Below are 18,282 nucleotides of genomic sequence, written 5' to 3'. Positions count from 1 at the left end.
TGAGGGTGTTGTGGACTTCCAGCTTCGGGGAGGCCAGAACAAACCAGAAAATCTGCTCAACCAATTCAGAGAACCAAGCACAAATAAAGGTGTGCTTTGGGATGGTTTGTTATGTGGTGTGAACTAACTGATGTGCCTTGTAGAGTCACTTGAATTCCAGGATCCAGCTGTGCCGGATGTTAGTTATCCCTAGACTCTTAGGGGTTGTTGTGGTCTACTTATTTTTACTTCATTTTTTTAAAGATTTATTTATTTATGCATACAAGGAATTGGGGCACAGGCCAGAGGTGTGGGGGGTGAGAGGATTCACTAGAGACAGAGTGGGGAGCAGAACGGGCAGATCTACTGAAATACACTGCTGAGGGGAGCAGCGGGCAAGACAGGAGAGGTCTGCTGCACCATGTGGGTCGGCTTCCTGGCCGGGGATCGAACTCCTGCTGCAGAGGCTGTGGATAGCTTCACAGTGCTGTGCTTAACCCCTTGCGCCACCAGGGAGGCCCGCTTCAACTTAATTTGAATAGGGTCTCCATCACTTGAGATGAAAAGGCCCTTGATGATTCAAGGTTAAAATGTGTGTTCTTAGTTATGCCTCAGAAAAGTGGAGTGGTGTGGGGAGAAAGGAGTGGGATGTGGGGTGTAGCCGTTCACATTGGACCTCTCCTGCCTCCATGGGCATTCGTGGGGACTAGCGGTCTCCCTTAATGAACATCATGATGGTGTCACAGTCCTTGATCTGCAGGTCGGAAAGGGTGCTGCTATTCCACACCTTCCGATCTGGGAGCTTCAGGGTCTGGCTGTTGGCGAGAGGCCCTCCAGCCTCCTCAATCTTATATTTCAAGTCACGGATGGTGTCATCAGGCTCAACGGCGTAAGATTTGCTGCGGCCACTGGCCTCCTTCACAAAGACCTGGATCTCCGGAGGGAAGGTCTCTAGCATCCAGACGCGCACCTTGGAGAAGATCCCGTAATCTGCCAGGGTCTTCCGGCTGCTCAGCAGCTGCCGCTCCTCCCCACGCTCCTGGAAGGAGAGACGCTGCCTCCCACTGCAATAATATTTCTTCTTGAGCTCCGCTTTCATCTTCCAGATGGGCTGGTAAGGGTTCACCGAGAGGGTGTGGGCTTTCTCCCCTCTCTGTCTCACTGTCACCAGCACATCCCTGGCTGGCTGCAAGGGAGGAATAGATAATACAAGGGTAGCTGGTGGCCATGGCAGTCTGTGGTTTCTGTCTCCTTCCCCTTCTGGCTACTGACAATATAATTTATTGCCTACTAAGACACTTTTAGAAGTGGAAAGAGCTGTTAGGAATAATGTTCTCAGCCAACAGGCATAAACCAGGACTGTCCCAGGCAAAGTAGAATGTTCGATGATCCTAGACTTTCCGGGGCCTTAAGTCATCTTGTTATAAGGCAGCCCCAATATTGAATGGGTTGGACATCCTTTTCCCCCTAACAATCTTTGTCCTCTGACTCACCTCAACCAGAGGAATGACTAGCAGTAGTTTTCCAAATAACCACACCTCCTATCTGGACTGAGTTTCCATTCCTCAGATGGAGATAACATTAGCCTGTACTCCATAGGTACATCATGGGGCTGTCGTGAGGTTAGGTGATTTAATGTATGTCAGGCACTGGAATATATAGTCAAGGATATTTACTGTAATAGTGAAATCTGAAACATCCTAAAAACATATCAGAGGGGTACTTAAGTAAGTTAAGGGACTTTCATTCACTGGGTGATATTTTCAGTGATACAATGGTGATCTTTTTGGTGATCTTTCAGTGATATAGTGATATAGATTGAAAAGATTGATTAGATCCAGGATGACTCTATGTCCCTTATCCAGGGCAGCCCTGGTACATGCCCCTTGTCCTGGCATAATTAACAACACCCCATTTCATGCTCCAAAGTATCCCTGGTTCAGACCTAATGTTCCATGTTATGCCTTTTAGGTCTATGTGTGTGGATATGGAATTGTCTTTCAGATCATTTGATTGAGTCATCGAATAACCTGATCATTTAAGCAAATAAAAGTAAAAGCTCAAAAGATAGGATGTCAGACCCAGGCATGCACTTTTGTGCAAGGGGAACACCCATGGAAGAAGGTGTGATAAAGTGATAAGTGGGGGTTGGGCAGGGAACGGTACTGGGAGAACGGGGGTCAGGATGAGAGGAAGACAGTTGCTTATGAACCCTTTCCAATAGTTTGGTTTTGAATGTGTGTTGCCTTTTTACAAGACATGAAATACTAACAACAACGCTGCTGCTGATGAGGACGATGACAGGGGGACGGTTCTTGGCAAGAGCTGGAGGACTATTCCCTGGATCTTGTCTCCTGGGAGACCCCGGTCAACCCACTGGACATTCCACACAATGGGATGGCTGGGTGACAGGTCCCTTGGATGTGTTACGTATTTGGTCCAGTGGTGGCTGGTTTGCCTATGAGATGAAACTCAGAGTTTTTCCTACAGGATATGAAATGTGGGACGGGCTACAAGATTTCTCTGGGAGTAGCAGGTTGGGGAAATTAGAGCAGATCAAGCAGAGTCCTGATCTTCGAACCCTGCATTGAGACCCAGGAATGCTGAGATTGTGCTGGACGCGCCATGTGGAGGGAGGGGGCCTGGGCAGCCAAGATTGCTGCCTACAGTAGCATCTTTCCTATGTTCCTCATTTGTGGATTTTGGGGATGTATTTAGTCATGTGTTGTAATGAAATACCGAAGGGGATGTATTTTGAGAAATACATTGTTGGGCGATGTCATCATTGAGTAAGCATCATCGAGTGTCATTACAGGACCCAAGGTGGTGTAGCTGACTACACACCTAGGTGGGGGACCACTGTCTACTGTCTGTCCTTGACCACAGCATCATTAAGCAACGTGTGAATGTAGGCAGTCTCTTCTTGCTTGAACAACAAGAAGTTGAGCTTTCAACAACCCATAAAATCTTACCTCTCCAGGATGTATGTAGGTTAGTAAATTCTTCGACTATATCCTTCAAATAGCTACTGAGCAGGGCAGACATGGTCTGCCCATTTTACAGATGAAATAACTGAGGCTCAGACACTTAAACCACACAACTGGTTGGCTGGAACGTCTCCATGGAGGTGTTGCCTGTTCTGGGGACTGACAAGTGATGTGACAGAAGTTGGGGAGATTCATGTGGGGCTGAAGTGAGGAGATCACCAAGTCGTTGGTGCGGGTGGGTTGTACCTGTACGTGCCAGCCTTCGGTGGGGTCTTCAGTTCTGCAACAGGCCTGCTTCAGGCAGTGAGCAGCCTCCTTGGCCACCAGGTCCCATCCTCTTGTTTTGCCCAGGTTGTTGGTGGGATCAGCTGGGTCCAGTATAACGGGCCTGGGAGCGAGAAGGACAGTGAATTTCCATTGCGCTCAAGACACTGGCCTCTGTCACTCAAGTCTGTGGGATTGTACAGGTCTCTCTGTAGGGAGGTCTCCCCAAAAACTGAATCTCTGGGTTCAAGATTGAAGACAAAGTAGATGTCAGCTCAGTCAGAGTGAATCTCAGAGATTTTGCTGGAATGCTAGGGCAGACATGCCCTCCCTCTTGCACTAGAAGGTATGAGTTCAGTTGAGAATCCTGGAACTGGTGCAGCCATGAAGGAATTAGCCTGAATTCGATAGTAAAACTGGGAAGGGCAGAGCTGAGTCTCTCACAGAATAGTAACCTGATGACATAACAAACACCTGGATCATGCTATACCTGAAACTTCACTTATTTTCAGCCTTTTCAGCTACAAAAGCCAATATATTTCCTTTACTTTTAAACTTGTTTGAGTTGGATTTTCCAGTCCTTGCAGCTGAAAGTAGTGCAACCAACATACCCACCTGCTTTCTTTCAACTGTCGTTTGATAAAGGTTCTGACAACCTTATTTTGGAAATCATAGTACTTGGTCCAATATATGCAGATAGCTTCATATTCTCGGAGGAGTTTCATCACAGCTATAAATCCTTCATCCAGGTTGAAGTTCTCACTTTCACTTGTACCCCATTCCCAGGAGTAGATAGTCAGTAGCTCCATCGCATATTTTGAGGGCAGTGCTACTTTTTGATATTTAGGTTTCAAACACTGGAAAGAAGATAGATAGATGAGGCATTTGGGGGGAGAAAGAATATGAGATCATTGCTCTGGGAACTGAAATGTTTTCTGGCCACTCTGTTTTCAGGTACTATTTCATCAACTTCATTTTATATCTGGATTATGGGGCACATCCATAACATTACATGTAGACCCAGCAGCCTGGGGTCCAGATGAAATTATGTCTTGGGGTCATCAAGGTTTTAATTAAAGAGGAAGTTATGGCCTCTTGTGGATCTTCTGGGTCTTAACCCATATTACTCAGTTGGAATGGGGGAGGCAATATAATACAGTGAATATAGGGTATAATTGGAGAAAACAAAAACACACAGACTCTGAAATTATAAAACAGTGTCAGAATAAACAGAAAGGTGAAGAAGACTGGGTGATAATCTGAACTTTCCAATTCTTCCAAAATTTAGAAAGTTATTGCAATTATTTTTATGATCCACAATGCCTGAGGTCTGAAGCCTGTGGAAAACGAGGTTTGTGCACATCAGGAAGCATTTACTGGTCATCGAGCAACCTGCCATTGGAATCAGAGTCTGTAACCGGGACATGATGCCTCAGAAGTTAACAGAACACAGCTGCAACAAACAATAGAGTGCAAAACATTGTCCAGCTCACTATCGTTTACAAAGAGCTTCTGATAATCCTAATTCATCTATATGCTAATTCCCCTTATAGGAGGGGGGATACCTTCCAAGACCCCCCATGGACACCTGAAAGCTGCCGATAGTACTGAACCCTGTAGTTATAGACTATATTTTTTCTATACATACATACATACCTATGATTGTTTAATTTATAAATTAGGCTTAGTAAGAGATCAACTACAATAACTAATAATAAAATAGAATAACTATGGGGCCTCCCTGGTGGCCTAGGGTTCAAGTCTCAGTGCTATCACCTTTACAGCTTTAGTTCGATCCCCGGCCAGGGAGGTGACCCACATGGCGCAGCAGACCTCTCCTGTCTCGCCCACTGCTCCCCTCAGCAGTGTATTTCAGCAAATCTTCCTGTTCTGTTCGCCACTCTGTCTCTGGTGAATCCTCTTACTCTTGCACCTCTGGCCTACCTTCCAGTTCTTCTACTTAAAAAAAAGTGAAAGTACTAAAGATGTAAATTAAAAAAAAAATAGAGCAACTGTCATAATAGACTGTAATTGAAGTTATGCGAATGTGATCTCTTTCTCTTACTCCATTTAATATTTGCAGATCAAGGTTGACCTTGGGTAGCTGAAATCACAGAAAGGCAAGATAATGCAAACTACTGTTCTATTTAACCCAGTCCCTACCCTGAGATAGGTTGGTTCCATTTTTTTCCTCTTTGAAAAATGCTAGGATGCACCCCCCTCCCTCTTTTCCCTGCACCTCCCAACTCAACACCCGTGCTCACACCTGCAGGTACCAGTGCTTCACCAGCCGCAGCAGATTCTTCAGCTTAGCAGGGCGACTCTTCACAAAGCGTCTCTGCAACACCACAAAGCTGGGTGAGAACTCCCCAGGGTGGGAATAGCTGTTTATTAAGTTTTCATAGATTTCTGGTGATTTTTTTAATGTATCTGGACACATGTTTCCTGGGATGAGAAAAAGACCTGGTCAGGAGAATCCAATTTCTGAGGGGAGGAAGATGGAAGGTGTATATAAAAGATCCCAAGCCATCCTCACTGGAGCTTTATCTCCCTCATTTTACATGCAAATAAGTGGAGGCCTAGAGGGCTTAACAGTCCACCCAACAGTCACGTAGATTTTATTTTATTATATTATTATTTTTAAAGATCTATTTATGTATGCACACAAGAACTGGGGTATAGGCTAGAGGTGCGGGGGGGGTAGGGGGGAGTGTGTGTGTGAGAGGATTCACCAGAGACAGAGTGGGGAGAAGAACAGGCAGATAGACTGAAACACACTGCTGAGGGGAGCTGTGGGCGAGGCAGGAGAGGTCTGCTGCACCATGTGGGTTAGCTCTCTGGCCGGCCGAGGATTGAGCTTGTGCTGCCGATAGCTTGATAGCACTTGTGTCTTTAACCCCTGCGCCATGAGGGAGGCCCCACAGAGATTTTAAATAACTCGCATTAACCACAGATTTGCCAAGTGTCAGGCATGACTCATGGAGTCCTCAGAACAACTCTACAATATAGGTAAAATTAAGCTGAACCATAGAAAATTGCCTTTTTGGGGGGGGGAGGCTTCAAATTTGATAAAATACTGTCAGTTTTCTGTGGCTCAATCCAAATTATTATCCTGTTTAACAGGTTGGTACACTGAGACTTGGAGGGGTTACATTTCTTGTCCAAGGTCACACAATTACTAAATCTTAGAGTCATATTTGAAGACATTAAGAACCCTATTTTTAAAATGATTCTAATTCACTTCTAAACTGCAAAGACCTTCTAAGGGCTTGTTTCCCAGGAAGTCTGAGAAGAACCTGCTCCTTGAGCTGGGTGGGAATCCATTCTCTGGGAAAAGTCCTCTTTCCCCCAAGATAGTGGGACATGGCTGCACAAGCATTTATGGGAGGACTGAACCTTCAAAGTGTCACTCCAGTCACCTCCCTCCACCCCTGAAAAGAGCAAACTCCACTTTCTTCCCATTGGTTTCCACTTTCCCAAACCTCCCGCAGGCCAGCTTGGTGAAGGGCCCCCAGTAGTTCTCTGGATAAGACCCAACACTCTTTTTACCTAGAACATCGAAAGCTGGGAGCAGGTCCACCTTAATAGCTTCACTGCGCTTCTTGGCCTGCACATGGAAGGACAGGGATCGGGGGTCCCTCTTCCCCTCTCTGTGGTGGACTATGCTGATGCTGTAGGCCAGTGTCTTGCTATATTGAGTCAATTTCAACTCGATGAGGTCAATGATGACTTTACGGAGCAGCGCCTGGTTTTGGAAGCTGGAGAAGCAGCTGAGGAACAGGACTAAGTCCACGTCGGAGGTATGGTTCAGTGTTGTCCCCTTTCCAGAAGAACCACCCTGGGGAGGACAGCAATATTGAGTTTTACCTTCCCTGAGGCCTAAAGCTTAGAGGTTGGGGGAGAAGCCAGAGGCACCCATGTCAGAATGCTCACACGAAAGGTGTCCTGGTCTCCATCGGACACGGTGGCCTTTGCTGTGGGCATTACCACCTCTTTTCATGGATTGGAAAATGAAACACCTGATGCTTAATTCAAATGATACAAATGAAATGCAAAACTCCATCCCACCCACACCCTACCGCCCTTCTCTAGAGGCAACCACAGTTCAGTTACCCTGCCTTTTGAATACTCATTCAATAAATAGACGTCTGATCTCTAGACTTGTGCTATCCAACATGGTAGCCGATGGCCACAGGTGATTCTTTAAATTTAAATTAATTCAATCAAACTCCATCTTTCAGTCTCACTAACCTTGAGTGCTCAATAACCACCCAGGGATAGCGACTATGATGCTGGACAGCACATATAGAGAACATTTTCATCATTGTAGAAAGTTCTATTGGATCGTTCTGGCTACACAACATAATTTTGTGTATGTATTTGTGTATATATCTTGGACACATGCTTTAGGTGTGTGTATGAACACGTTTGTCCTTTTAAACTCTTTTATTTTGAAATAATTACAGATTCAAGGAAAGCTGTCAGGAGAGGTGTGCCTTTCACCCAGTGGGCTTTGAGGGTCACAGTTACATAACGACAGTAGAATTCCAAACCTGGAAGTTGATACTGCTGTGGGGTGTGCGTGTTTATGTCATTTATACAGCTTCTTGTAGTCACCACCAAAATCAATATACAGAAATACTCCATTTTACTTTCTCATTCTATTTCTTTGAGGCAGCACCCCTGCCTCCCTGCCACTACCCTTACACCCTGGAAGACACAAGTCTGTTTTCCATCTCCATAATCTTGTCTTTCCCAGAATTATCCAAGTGGAATTATACAGTATGTGACCTTTTGACGCTGACTTCTCCCCCCACCCTCAGCACAATGCCTCTGCTACCACCCATGTTTTGCATGGATTCATAGTCTGTCTGCTGTAATCGCCCTCTTACGGCTTGTCATTTTGAAGCAAGAAGTCGCTCAATCTGCTGCTGGGATTCTGTTGTTGCTGGAGCGGAAAGTTCCCAGGGTGTGCTGCTTGCCACAGCAGTAGCCATGGCTGCCTTGACCCCCTTCCCCAACAAAAAAGAAAGTCCATGATGGATGGGGTGACAAGCTTCTGCATACAAACTGTGTAAAACCTTACCACGCCTGCAATTCGGGGCTCAGACTTTTAGGAACTATCCCACTGGGCCCACCAGTGTGACAAATAAACCTCTCTCTCCACCTCTCCGAGTGCCGTCTCGTTTCTCTGGGAAATAGCAGTAACAATTTCAGTTTTGATTTTGCAGTCCCCAATTGGCCTGTGATTGTTTACTTTTCAGAGTGAACGCTTGCTCTGATGTCTGTCTAGAGTTTTAGTTGTATTTTGCATGAGAGGCCATTTGCAAGCATCTTTCTCCATCTGGGTTGCCACCAGAAGCTTATAATCCCTTTGAAAATAAATGTATTTATTAATGCACAGGAAGATGTTTTCTGAGTACTTGTAAGCATATAAAACGTGATCATAGCCTACTGATGTAAGATGAGCAAGACTGCAGCCATCTTGAGAGATAACTGTCATCTCAAAAGGGCACAGCTAGTTTCGTTTTGGGGCAAAAACCACAAGCCAAGGGTAAATGAAACCTAGCTGGCACCATGAGAGCTATCCAATCAGGGTGGATCCTGCCCCAGGTGTGAAAAATCCCCGCATCCTGTCAACAAAGTACAAAAACAGCTGGTTGCTCTGGGAGGGGGTCCCTCTCTCAACCTGATGAGACTGCTGTGTCAGTCCTCCAGGCAGAGTTGGGCCCTAGCTTAAGCTAGCAATAAAGCCTTTTTGCTTTTGCATTTCTGGCTCCGTGTGGTCTTTAGGAACCCCGGACAGAGTTGAGGCGCCAACTCCTAACACTAAAATGTGAATAGTGCTTCTTGGTGCATGGTAACTTTGCAGTTTCTGGGGGTACTTTCTTCTTTGTTTTTGTGACGAAGTGTGTGATTCAAAATCATGAAGTAATTTTGACCTCTGATTTCTATGTAGCCTGGAACATTTTCAGCCCATTTCTGGTGCTGATGGGAATTTCCTTTTTCGGTTTTAGATCCTGGAAGCAAAGATGCCTGATAACATAGTTGTAAAGCAGAAAGCATAAGATGCACTTTCTCCAGGAAGTTCAGATATTTACAAGTCAGAGTCCAGAAGTGCAAAGTTGAGTTTCTGTTCTGAAGCTCTGGGTTTGTTGAGAGCACCCTGGATCCTTGGTTTGAATGCTTAAAGGTTCTTTAAGGAGATATGTCTTTCCTTTTCAGTCTCACCCTTGGGAGCTGTTACCATTCTCAGGAAATGCCTAATTTACTAACGTTAATGCTAAGTGGTCAAGACACTGTTGTTTAGATACATTCAGATTTGAATTACAAGTGAGTCCTTTCCCAGGTGAAATCAAGCTATAAAAGGGTGTTGAATTACATGGTCATTCTCTAAAAACCCATTTCACTGAGGAAATACTCAGCTATCACAAAATTCCTCTGATAGCACATAACTATAATGGAATAGTGTCATTTCAGAAGAAAAAGATAGGTGATCATCTTTATGAGTGATGGAAAGTAGGTTTTCTTAAATAAGACACAAAGTATCAATTTTCTAGAGATCTGCTATCCACATTTCACTGGCCTCTCTGGTTCTCCGAGAGTTGGATCCCAAATCATGCACCTAATTCTAACCACAGCAATAATTAAGATCATGGGGATAACAGTTTATCAAACTTTAGCTTTGAGGAGTGATTTACTGTTTAAAAGCACTGTCCCACATTGCATCTCATTTTAACTTCTTATAACAATCCAGGATAAAGAGGAGGAGACTGTCAAGGGGGAAAAAACATACATAAAAACAAAACAAGCAAGCAAAAAAGGTCGAGACTGAGGTATGACTTAGGAAATGACCCCTCCCCAAGGTTGTACATGCCCCAAGCAGCAGACCTGGGAGTCCAGCCCCCGGGGCTCCTGTGTGCTTACCTTGACTATCTTTATCACTCGGGTCGAGCTCAGCAGTGGCTCATCCTGGAAGCAGTGATCCCTTAAGAACTTACAGATTCTCTGCCAAGCATCCTGCACTTCCTCCTTCCAGTCCCCCTTTGGCTGAAGGCTCTGCTCCACAAAAGTGTCCAAAGAGTCTGAGGGGGTCTCATACAGGCTCTGGGAGGCCTCCATCTCGCCACAAGTCCTGTCTGCCCAGCCCTCTTAAGTGAGCATTCACCTTTCGGCCTTTCTCCAGGGGACTGCAGGACTGGCTGGCACTTTGCTCTTCCTTCCCGGACTGTCTTCCCTGTTTCGGCTGAATGGAAACTGAAACTGAATTTGTTGGTCTGCGGTTTCTGTTTTTGTGTAAGCTGCCAGCAGAAAAAAGACTGGGAAGTGGGACTTTGTGTCCCTTTGGATTTCCCTGACAGACTCATCTAGGAATTTCCCGGTGCCCCGAAGTTGAGGTCTCTCCATGTGTTATAGGGCAGGGAGAGGGGCAGCCCAAACCCCGCAAACCTGCCTTTTCTAAATGGGTTCTGCCATCCGCCGCATCAACACAAAACATAGGAGACTTTAATGGGAAGGGACTTTAATAAAACTAGGAAACAATACAGGTAAGGCAAAGAGTCTAGTTTCTAAATCAAGCACCCAAAGTTACCCATCCCCTCGTGGGTAAAAGTCCATCCAAATGGGATTGGCCCAGAACAAGGCCCCAAAGCCTGCCACAAGTCTAAAGCATCTTCCAGTGGGGACCCACAGAAAAGGGTCAGAAACAACCAGACAAGCCCGGAAGGAAAAGAGCAAAATCAACATCAAGATAAAAGCCGCCATTGTCACCTCCCCACGGGTCTCACCCACATCTGTGTCACCCAGTCCATGACCAAAAGACAAGCACAGTTTCTTCACGTGTCTCTAGGCTCCATGCGCCTCCTCCAGGTCTCCTGGCTCCATCCTGCTTCCTTCCTCAGTCTCTTCTGCAGCTTCTCCTCTTCCTGCTCAGCTCCACCCTCCCTTGGGTGGGGCAGGGAACCTGCCCCTTTCCTGGGGACCACCCTGTTACACATGCTCCATTTGCAGCTGCATGGAGAGGAGTCCCCCTATAGCAACTGGATCTTCTCTGCCCCTGGGGTTGAGAGGGGCTGATGTACAGGTGAGGGCGTTGGGAGGCTGAGCCTGAACCCCAGGATCTGTCACAGGGCAACCCCAATGTATAGTCCTTGGTGTCTTGGGGGGCTTCCCTGGTGGCGCAAGGGGTTGAGTCTCAGTGCTATGAAGCTATCTGCAGCCACTGCTGCGCGAGTTCGATCCCCGGCCAGCGAGTTACCCACATGGTACAGCAGACCTCTCCTGTCTCTTCCAGGGAACTGACACACATGGTGCAGCGGACCTCTCCTGTCATGCCCACTGTGCCCACTGCTCCTGCCTTGGTGTCTTGGATCTCTTTGGTCTGGGGTGAAGGTGGGTCCATAAGACCTATTTGTGGAGTTTGTTCAGGACATCCATTCCCCCCCCCCCCAATAGATCCTGGGGGCTAGGATGAACTAAGCTCTTTATTTTCTTACTTTTTAATTTTCTTACATCATTGTTCTTTTTTGTACAATATTTGATTTCTCCCCTGAGGTGTAGTCCCCCTAAATCTCCCAGCACCACATCACCCATGAACCATCGCCATAGTCCCTTGTGCTCTTCTCTCCCCTGTTTTGATCCTCTCTCCCTCTCCCCTGCGGTACGCCTCAGCTCTATGGTTTGCCTGCCAGTTTTGTCTTTTTTTCTGACACTTTGTTCAGTTTCACTATATTCCTCCGATAAGTGAAACCATCCTATTTCACTGGAAGCTCTTTATTTTCTAAGAGCAAAGGTGTCTACCTCCTTTATTTGCTATTTTGGTCCTGATACTTGGTTAAACATCTTCCTCATTCCCAATAACTCCAACCCTAATAATTCAGGTGGCAATTAAAAAGGCAAAGCATGTTTATTTCATATCAAAACATTCCAGTCTGGGGTACCCGAAGAACCTAAAATGTTCTCCAAGTGAGCCATAGGCAAGAGGGTAGTTTCTGGGGTCATTATAGCATAAGGAAATGCCTCAGAGGAATAAGGGAGGCTCCAGAGACAGGTGCAGCAAATTCCAAAGGGAATTAACCAGACGCTCCCTGAACTAAGATCAGTGAAGGACTAACAGGACATTCCTGGACAAGGACAATAAAGAAAAAAGGACTCTAAGCTAAGGGCTGGGATGTAAGCTGTAATTGAGGCACAGCAGCATTAAGGCAGAATGCGTGAGACCATCGCGAGTGAACCATCACAAGGAGACTGATGGGGCTTCAGAATAATTAGGGGAAGAAGATAGATACTCTCTGAGGCCTGACTCCATTGGGGCTGGAGTCCCACTTTATTTCTGCTTCTTTTCTCCTTAATAAGCTTTCCCTCATATCTATTTCTCTAAACAAATTTACCTCTTTCGCTTGCTTGCCTGAGAGTCAGTGAAGTTGCTGCCGTGGCTTGGGGCAGACACCACCCCCCGCGGTGCTCTGCTGGTTAGGACTCAGCGTCTGGCTGGGGAACTAGACCTGGAAACCTGAAATTAAAACCACAATAAATAGGGATAAAAGTTCGTTTATGTTCCTATAAGGGAACACTTACTAGACTGCCCAGGGACTTTTTAATGGAAAACTCACCAGCAAGAGGAACTGGCAAGAGATATTTAAAGTAATCAAAGAAAAAGATTTCCCGTCTAGAATACTTTATCTTACAAGACCATCATTCTGGACAAGAGAAGGGTAAGGAACTTCACTGGCAAGCAAAGATGAAAAGGATATATACTACTAGGGAATTTTAACACTCTTACCTACAACCATGGACAGATCAATAACAAAGAGGCTAAGGAGACAATAGCCGTAGATGAGGAGCTAGAACAAAAGTTCTATGTTCTGCGATGTTGACTGCAACACAACTAGAACATGGAAAAAGCATGAGTGCCTGCTGACAGAGGGCTGGATTAAGATGTTTTCTATCCACATAGCACAGCAGGGTGCTTGGAAGGACTGTGACAGGACGCAGCAGGGGACCTGGTGAGCTGTGCTTGTTCTGAGACAAAGGACATGCAGAGGTGGCAACTCCAGCAGATTCCAAGACAGCTAAGGGCCTGGAGAGTTCTGCTTCCTCCTGCATTTCCCCCATGGTGGATTAAAAGGGAGAGTGGGAGTGAGGGTCGGGGGGAGTGGGCTGGAAAGACAGCTGGTAGGGGGGCAGTGCCTGCAGGTGGAGCGGGGCTCAAGCACACACACTGGGGTGGCAAGGAGGGGTGCTCTCAGCTGCCAGGCCACACACAGTGTGTTCTGTCATTCCCTCCTTTGTCTGTATATTAATCTGGGGGGGGGGGTGGGTCTCCGCTCCTGCCTGGAGCAGTGGGTGGCATCTGCTTTTCCTTGTACCCATGGGTGCCACAGACCTCAGGGGGACCAGGATCTGGGACCAGCTCATCAACCCAGACTCAGCCTGCACCATGGACATGATGGGAGCTCAAGCAAGTGTTGCTCTCAAGACCCAGAAGAGGCTGTGGAGCTCAGGACGTGCATAAAAAATCCTGGGATGGGATCTCCCCTGATCCTCAAACCTGATTTGCTTTGCAAATGGTCCCCCAGGACAGAGGACCTTTGTCTGATTTATTTGTTTTGTAGTTCTAGGAGTGGGCGGCATGGAAGCTACCTCAATGTCCATTTGCTGGATGATTGGATCAAGATGTGGTTATCCACACCATGGAGTATTATACAGCCACGAGAAAGGATGAAAGCAGTCATTTTCAACAAAATGGAGGGAATTTGAGAGAGAGTTTTATGTAGTAAAGTAGGTCATTTTGATAAAAATGATAAAAACAAACTGGATATTTACATAGCAGACAATTCAATAATGTGAAACATTCAAAATCCAGCGGACATCACTAAACACCCTGTGGGAGCTGAGGCTCAGAAGGAGGAGGAAGGAAAGAGACGAGGGGACATAAGCAATGGTGGGAGTGAACGGGGAGAAAAACGACAAATGCAAATAAGAGAAAAAAAGAAAGTGGGAGGTAGTTTGGCGATTTGTGTAGAACGGACCCAGGTTTAGGCTCTGGCTCTCTCGCTGGCTGTGTGGCCCTGGGCAAGTCGCTTTCCCTCTCCGAGCCTCTGCCTCCCAGATAGAGACTAGTCATCCCTCCTGAGGTGGGTAGTGGTGGTGATGAGCAATGACGGGCCCTGGTGAGCTTGGAGAAATCGGGGGTACTTAATAAATGTCACCTCCCTGCTCCTTCGTCCTTTGGAATTATTCTATTAGTAAAATTTTCTACTTGACAGATTAAAAACATTATTTTCCACTAACAAATAGAATTATATTTGCCTGTCTGTATTTTATAAAGCCATATGAACATTATTCACACTGGACACCAATACTTCGCCTTTTTTATGTCCTTCAACCTGACTGGAAATGGTAAATATAGTAAAGGAATTTCCATCAAACGTTCTGAGGAAAAGCGGGCCCTTTGCTTTTCTCTTGATAATGATGATGACAATGACGATGATGATGATGATGAAGGTGCAGGAGAGGCCTCCAGGCGTGGGTCCACCGTGGGCCTGGTGCTCACTCCACTTCTCCATCCTCCTCAGCTCTGAGCAGGCTCCAGCAGCATCTCTGCGAGGCAAGCACCAGGGAGAAGACTGGTTTGCTCTGAATTCTTGTGACGGAAGGAGGCGGGAGGAGGGCTGGTGGGCAGGCCTGAGGGAAGGCAGAGGAAGGATGGAGAAGGGTAGAGGACAGCATGTGTCTGTCCCTGCTCAGCACAGACCAGCAGAGCCAGAAACTGAGGGACCTGATGTCAGAGGGAGTTGAGGTCGGGGTTCCGCAGGCCTGGCTGTGCCCTTACAGCCCTGGCCCCTGAGTGCTGGGGCTGTGGGGTGCTGGCAGCAGAGCTGGGCACAGGTAGGTGGAGCAGAGGGTGAAGATTGCCTCTGAGTCCACAAGACCCGGAGACCCAGTTCGCAGCGAAGCCTGGCGGGAGGAGAGGGCCTCCTGATCCGTTGTCACTTGGGGTTCGGACTCATCCTGGGTCCTGTTAAGGTGACCTTGTCTCATCCCCTCCCCTCCTGGGGACACCAGCACAGGCAGGCCCCTCCCTGGCTTCTCTGCTCACTTTGCCCCAGCCTTTAAAGCTCACGCTTCCAAAAGTCCCTGTGACACTGTCACTTCCCTGCTCCTCCACTAGATGCTGCTCTGCACCCACCGAAGACGGTTGCCACATCTGATTGCCAGGGTCCCAGTGTCCACAAGACCAGGAGGTGACCTGTTCAGTTGTCCTCGTTTTCCGCACAGGATTGGGGCTGGGAGTGTTTACCAGGCTCTGACAGTGTTAACTCCAAACGCGGGCCTCAGCGTGTTCCAGGCTCTTTACACGGACCAGCTTGTGCAACCCTGCGGAACTCTATGATGTGCGTTCCCACCCTACCTGCGAGGCAGCTGAGTCCCAGAGAGGGTGTGTCCTGCCCAGAGTCGCACAGCATGCTAGTGGAAGAGCCGGGATTTGAATCCAGCTTCCCAGGGCAGAGACTTGACCACTATGCTGTCCCGCTGCACAAGGCGGATGCTGATGCTGGAGCAGCTGTGATGTGCTGGGCACAGGGCGAGGCTCAGAGAACATGGAGATGAATAAGTCAGACCCGTTCTCAGGGTGGTTCGTCCCGAGTCCTCTCCTGTGGGAAGCTTGGAGGTAGCACTGGCTTATCTCTAGCACCTGTCGCAGAGCGTTGCTCATAGTAGGGCCTCAGTTAATGCGCAATGAACGAATGAACTACTGCAGTCTTACAACAAGCACAAGTTGGGCACAAAATCTTAGTTTTCAAGGGACATGGTCCAAGATCTTGGATTTTTGGGGACCTGGAGATTGGAGGTGGAGGAAGACATCATAGAAAAAAATTCTACATTTTGTTTGTAAGGACAAGAAACACCAAATAAACCCACTATATTATCATTTCATTAAAGAAAGGCCATTTTAACACACAAAGAACATCCCGGGTCCAGGATGACTGTCCTACACAGAGGATTTTGTTTGGGAAAACTTCTGAAAGAAAACTTGTGCCACTGGTTTATGAATTTGAATCTTGTTTCCAATCCCACCTAGCTGTGTGACCTTGGGTGAGCAACTCCACCTCTCTGCACCTCACCACCTCCTTTTTGTGGTTGTTTTGAGGATTCAATGATTTAACCCAGGTAAAAAGCCCTTAGCAGGCTCCACAATGACTGAGGCTAACGCGGGTTTAGGGCCACCATGATGCACCAGAGACAACAGCGCCACCCAGTGGTCCATGTGGGGGTAGGGACAATAGCGATCCCACCATTGGGTGGAGAGTGGGGACTGTGTATCTCCTCCAAGGCTGAGGCAGAAGCAGGGAAAAGCCATAAATATTCATGGTATCATTTAAAGCTCAGGCCTGTCTGTCTCCCTGAGAATAAAGTTTGTTCCTTGGGAGCTACTGTCCAAGATGTCAGCCCTGGAATAGGAGAGAAAATGAAATCTCTCTCCCTTGGGGGCTGCTTCATTTGGGGAGAGGGAGCTGTCTTTCCATGGTGGTTGACAGGGCAGTGGGGTGTTGGCACTGTAACCCACTGGGGTTGGGGCTGGGAGTGGGGTGCTGTCAGCCACAGCCCTCCCTTCCTCTTGCTTTCCTGTGAGGTTTGGAGATGAAGAAGGGGCAGTCAACTGAAGGTGGGGCCTTTGTGATGGTCACAAAACAGGGACAAATGTAAGCTCTGCATGCGCTCCGATAAGGGTCTTGCGCCGAGGGAGCCATTAGCCATTGGAACAGCCCTTTATCCTCAGAAGAGTAGTTGCAGGAGAGTCTGTGAGATTGGAAAGCCGACTTGAGCTCTCTCTCTTTTTACAAGCCTTCCCAGCGCGAGAGATTGACATTGATTTTCCTTTCCTGCCTCTGCGAGCAGACTTTCATTTAGCTGGTGAGCCTGGGAGGGAAGCTTGGCAAAGGACAAAGAAGGCTGGTTGGAATCCTGTTCTGACACTTGCTGCCGTGTGACCTTGGGCGAGGCATTGTCTCCTTGATCCCATTTCTGCCTCTGCAGACTGGAGCCGATAATGGTTCATTCCTTAGGGCTTCGGTTGTGCCACTTGAATGTGCTAATTTATCCCACCATCTTAGATGCCTACAGGGGCCAGGTTGGCATCGAGAATGAGAGAAATGGGCCAGGTGCAGGGCATTAGGGAGTGGTGGGGACTGTGGTAAATCAGGAGCATAAAACCCCATGTGATGGGGGCAGCTGCTGGTCAGGGTAATCTGATCCAGAGCATAATAGACAACCTCGAAATCCTAGAATCTGTCCTTTTTGTTTGCTTGTTTGTTTTGCTCAAGAAGGCTTTTGTATAACTACTCTCAGGTAGCTGACCTGAGAGAATAGATTTCCTTGGCAGTGAAGTGTGGTAGAAAGAAATGAAGGCCCCTTGTTGTCCTTTTTCCCCCTCAAAGTTCAAGAACAACAGGGAATCAATTCCATTTTCTAGGACTGGCAATTAAACCCTTTAACAAATCAATACCGTGTGATCCAGACTAAACCCTGTATTAGCAGTGTGACCTTGGGTAAGTCTCTTAACATCGCTGAGCTTCTATTTCTTTGTGACATACGAGAGTAAGACTACACCTAACTTCTGATCTAAGCAATTTACACAAGCAAATTGCACTATTCATTTCATTTACACTGACCCTCATGTCTCAGTACAGATGAGGGAACAGGGAGCTAAGGAACTCATTCAGAACCCCACAGCTTATAAACGACAGGACTATTGTGAGACTTTAGAAATACGCATATAAAGTGGTCAGTGACTATTACCTGCTATTGTGTCATCATCATTATTATCATTATTATGAATAATACAAATGGCTGGAGGTCAGTTCTCACGCCAAGTTCATGGCCAATGGAAGCCACAAAGATCAGGGGCCAGCTCTAATGAGGTATGTATTTTTGCAGGTAGCTCTGACTGTTTTAACAGTTCCTTTTCCCCGTAGGGGCTGGGCCACCCCTGCCATGGTCTTCCTGGGGTGATAATTAGATTTAGACCCCGTGCAGTGGAGAGATTCTC

The 18,282-nt window shown here is 47.0% G+C and overlaps 1 protein-coding gene across 1 annotated transcript; it reads right to left on the bottom strand.

Moving 5' to 3' along the window:
- Window positions 1-259: 259 nt before the first annotated feature.
- LOC119245301 (2'-5'-oligoadenylate synthase-like protein 2) lies at window positions 260-10,438 on the bottom strand. Its single transcript, XM_037511524.2, has 6 exons — window positions 10,158-10,438; window positions 6,780-7,068; window positions 5,497-5,675; window positions 3,846-4,087; window positions 3,213-3,354; window positions 260-1,165 (listed from the first exon to the last, which is right to left on the bottom strand). The coding sequence occupies exons 1-6, from the start codon at window positions 10,350-10,352 to the stop codon at window positions 686-688; spliced, it is 1,527 nt and encodes a 508-aa protein (XP_037367421.1). The 5' UTR covers window positions 10,353-10,438; the 3' UTR covers window positions 260-685.
- Between the last annotated feature and the right edge of the window lie 7,844 nt (window positions 10,439-18,282).

This window comes from Talpa occidentalis, unplaced genomic scaffold, assembly GCF_014898055.3.
Source record: "Talpa occidentalis isolate TD23 unplaced genomic scaffold, MPIMG_talOcc4v2.1 talOcc4.14, whole genome shotgun sequence".
Classification (NCBI taxonomy): domain Eukaryota; kingdom Metazoa; phylum Chordata; class Mammalia; order Eulipotyphla; family Talpidae; genus Talpa; species Talpa occidentalis.
The sequence above is the reverse complement of the archived record's forward strand: the minus strand, read 5'-3'. Positions and strand labels throughout refer to the sequence as shown.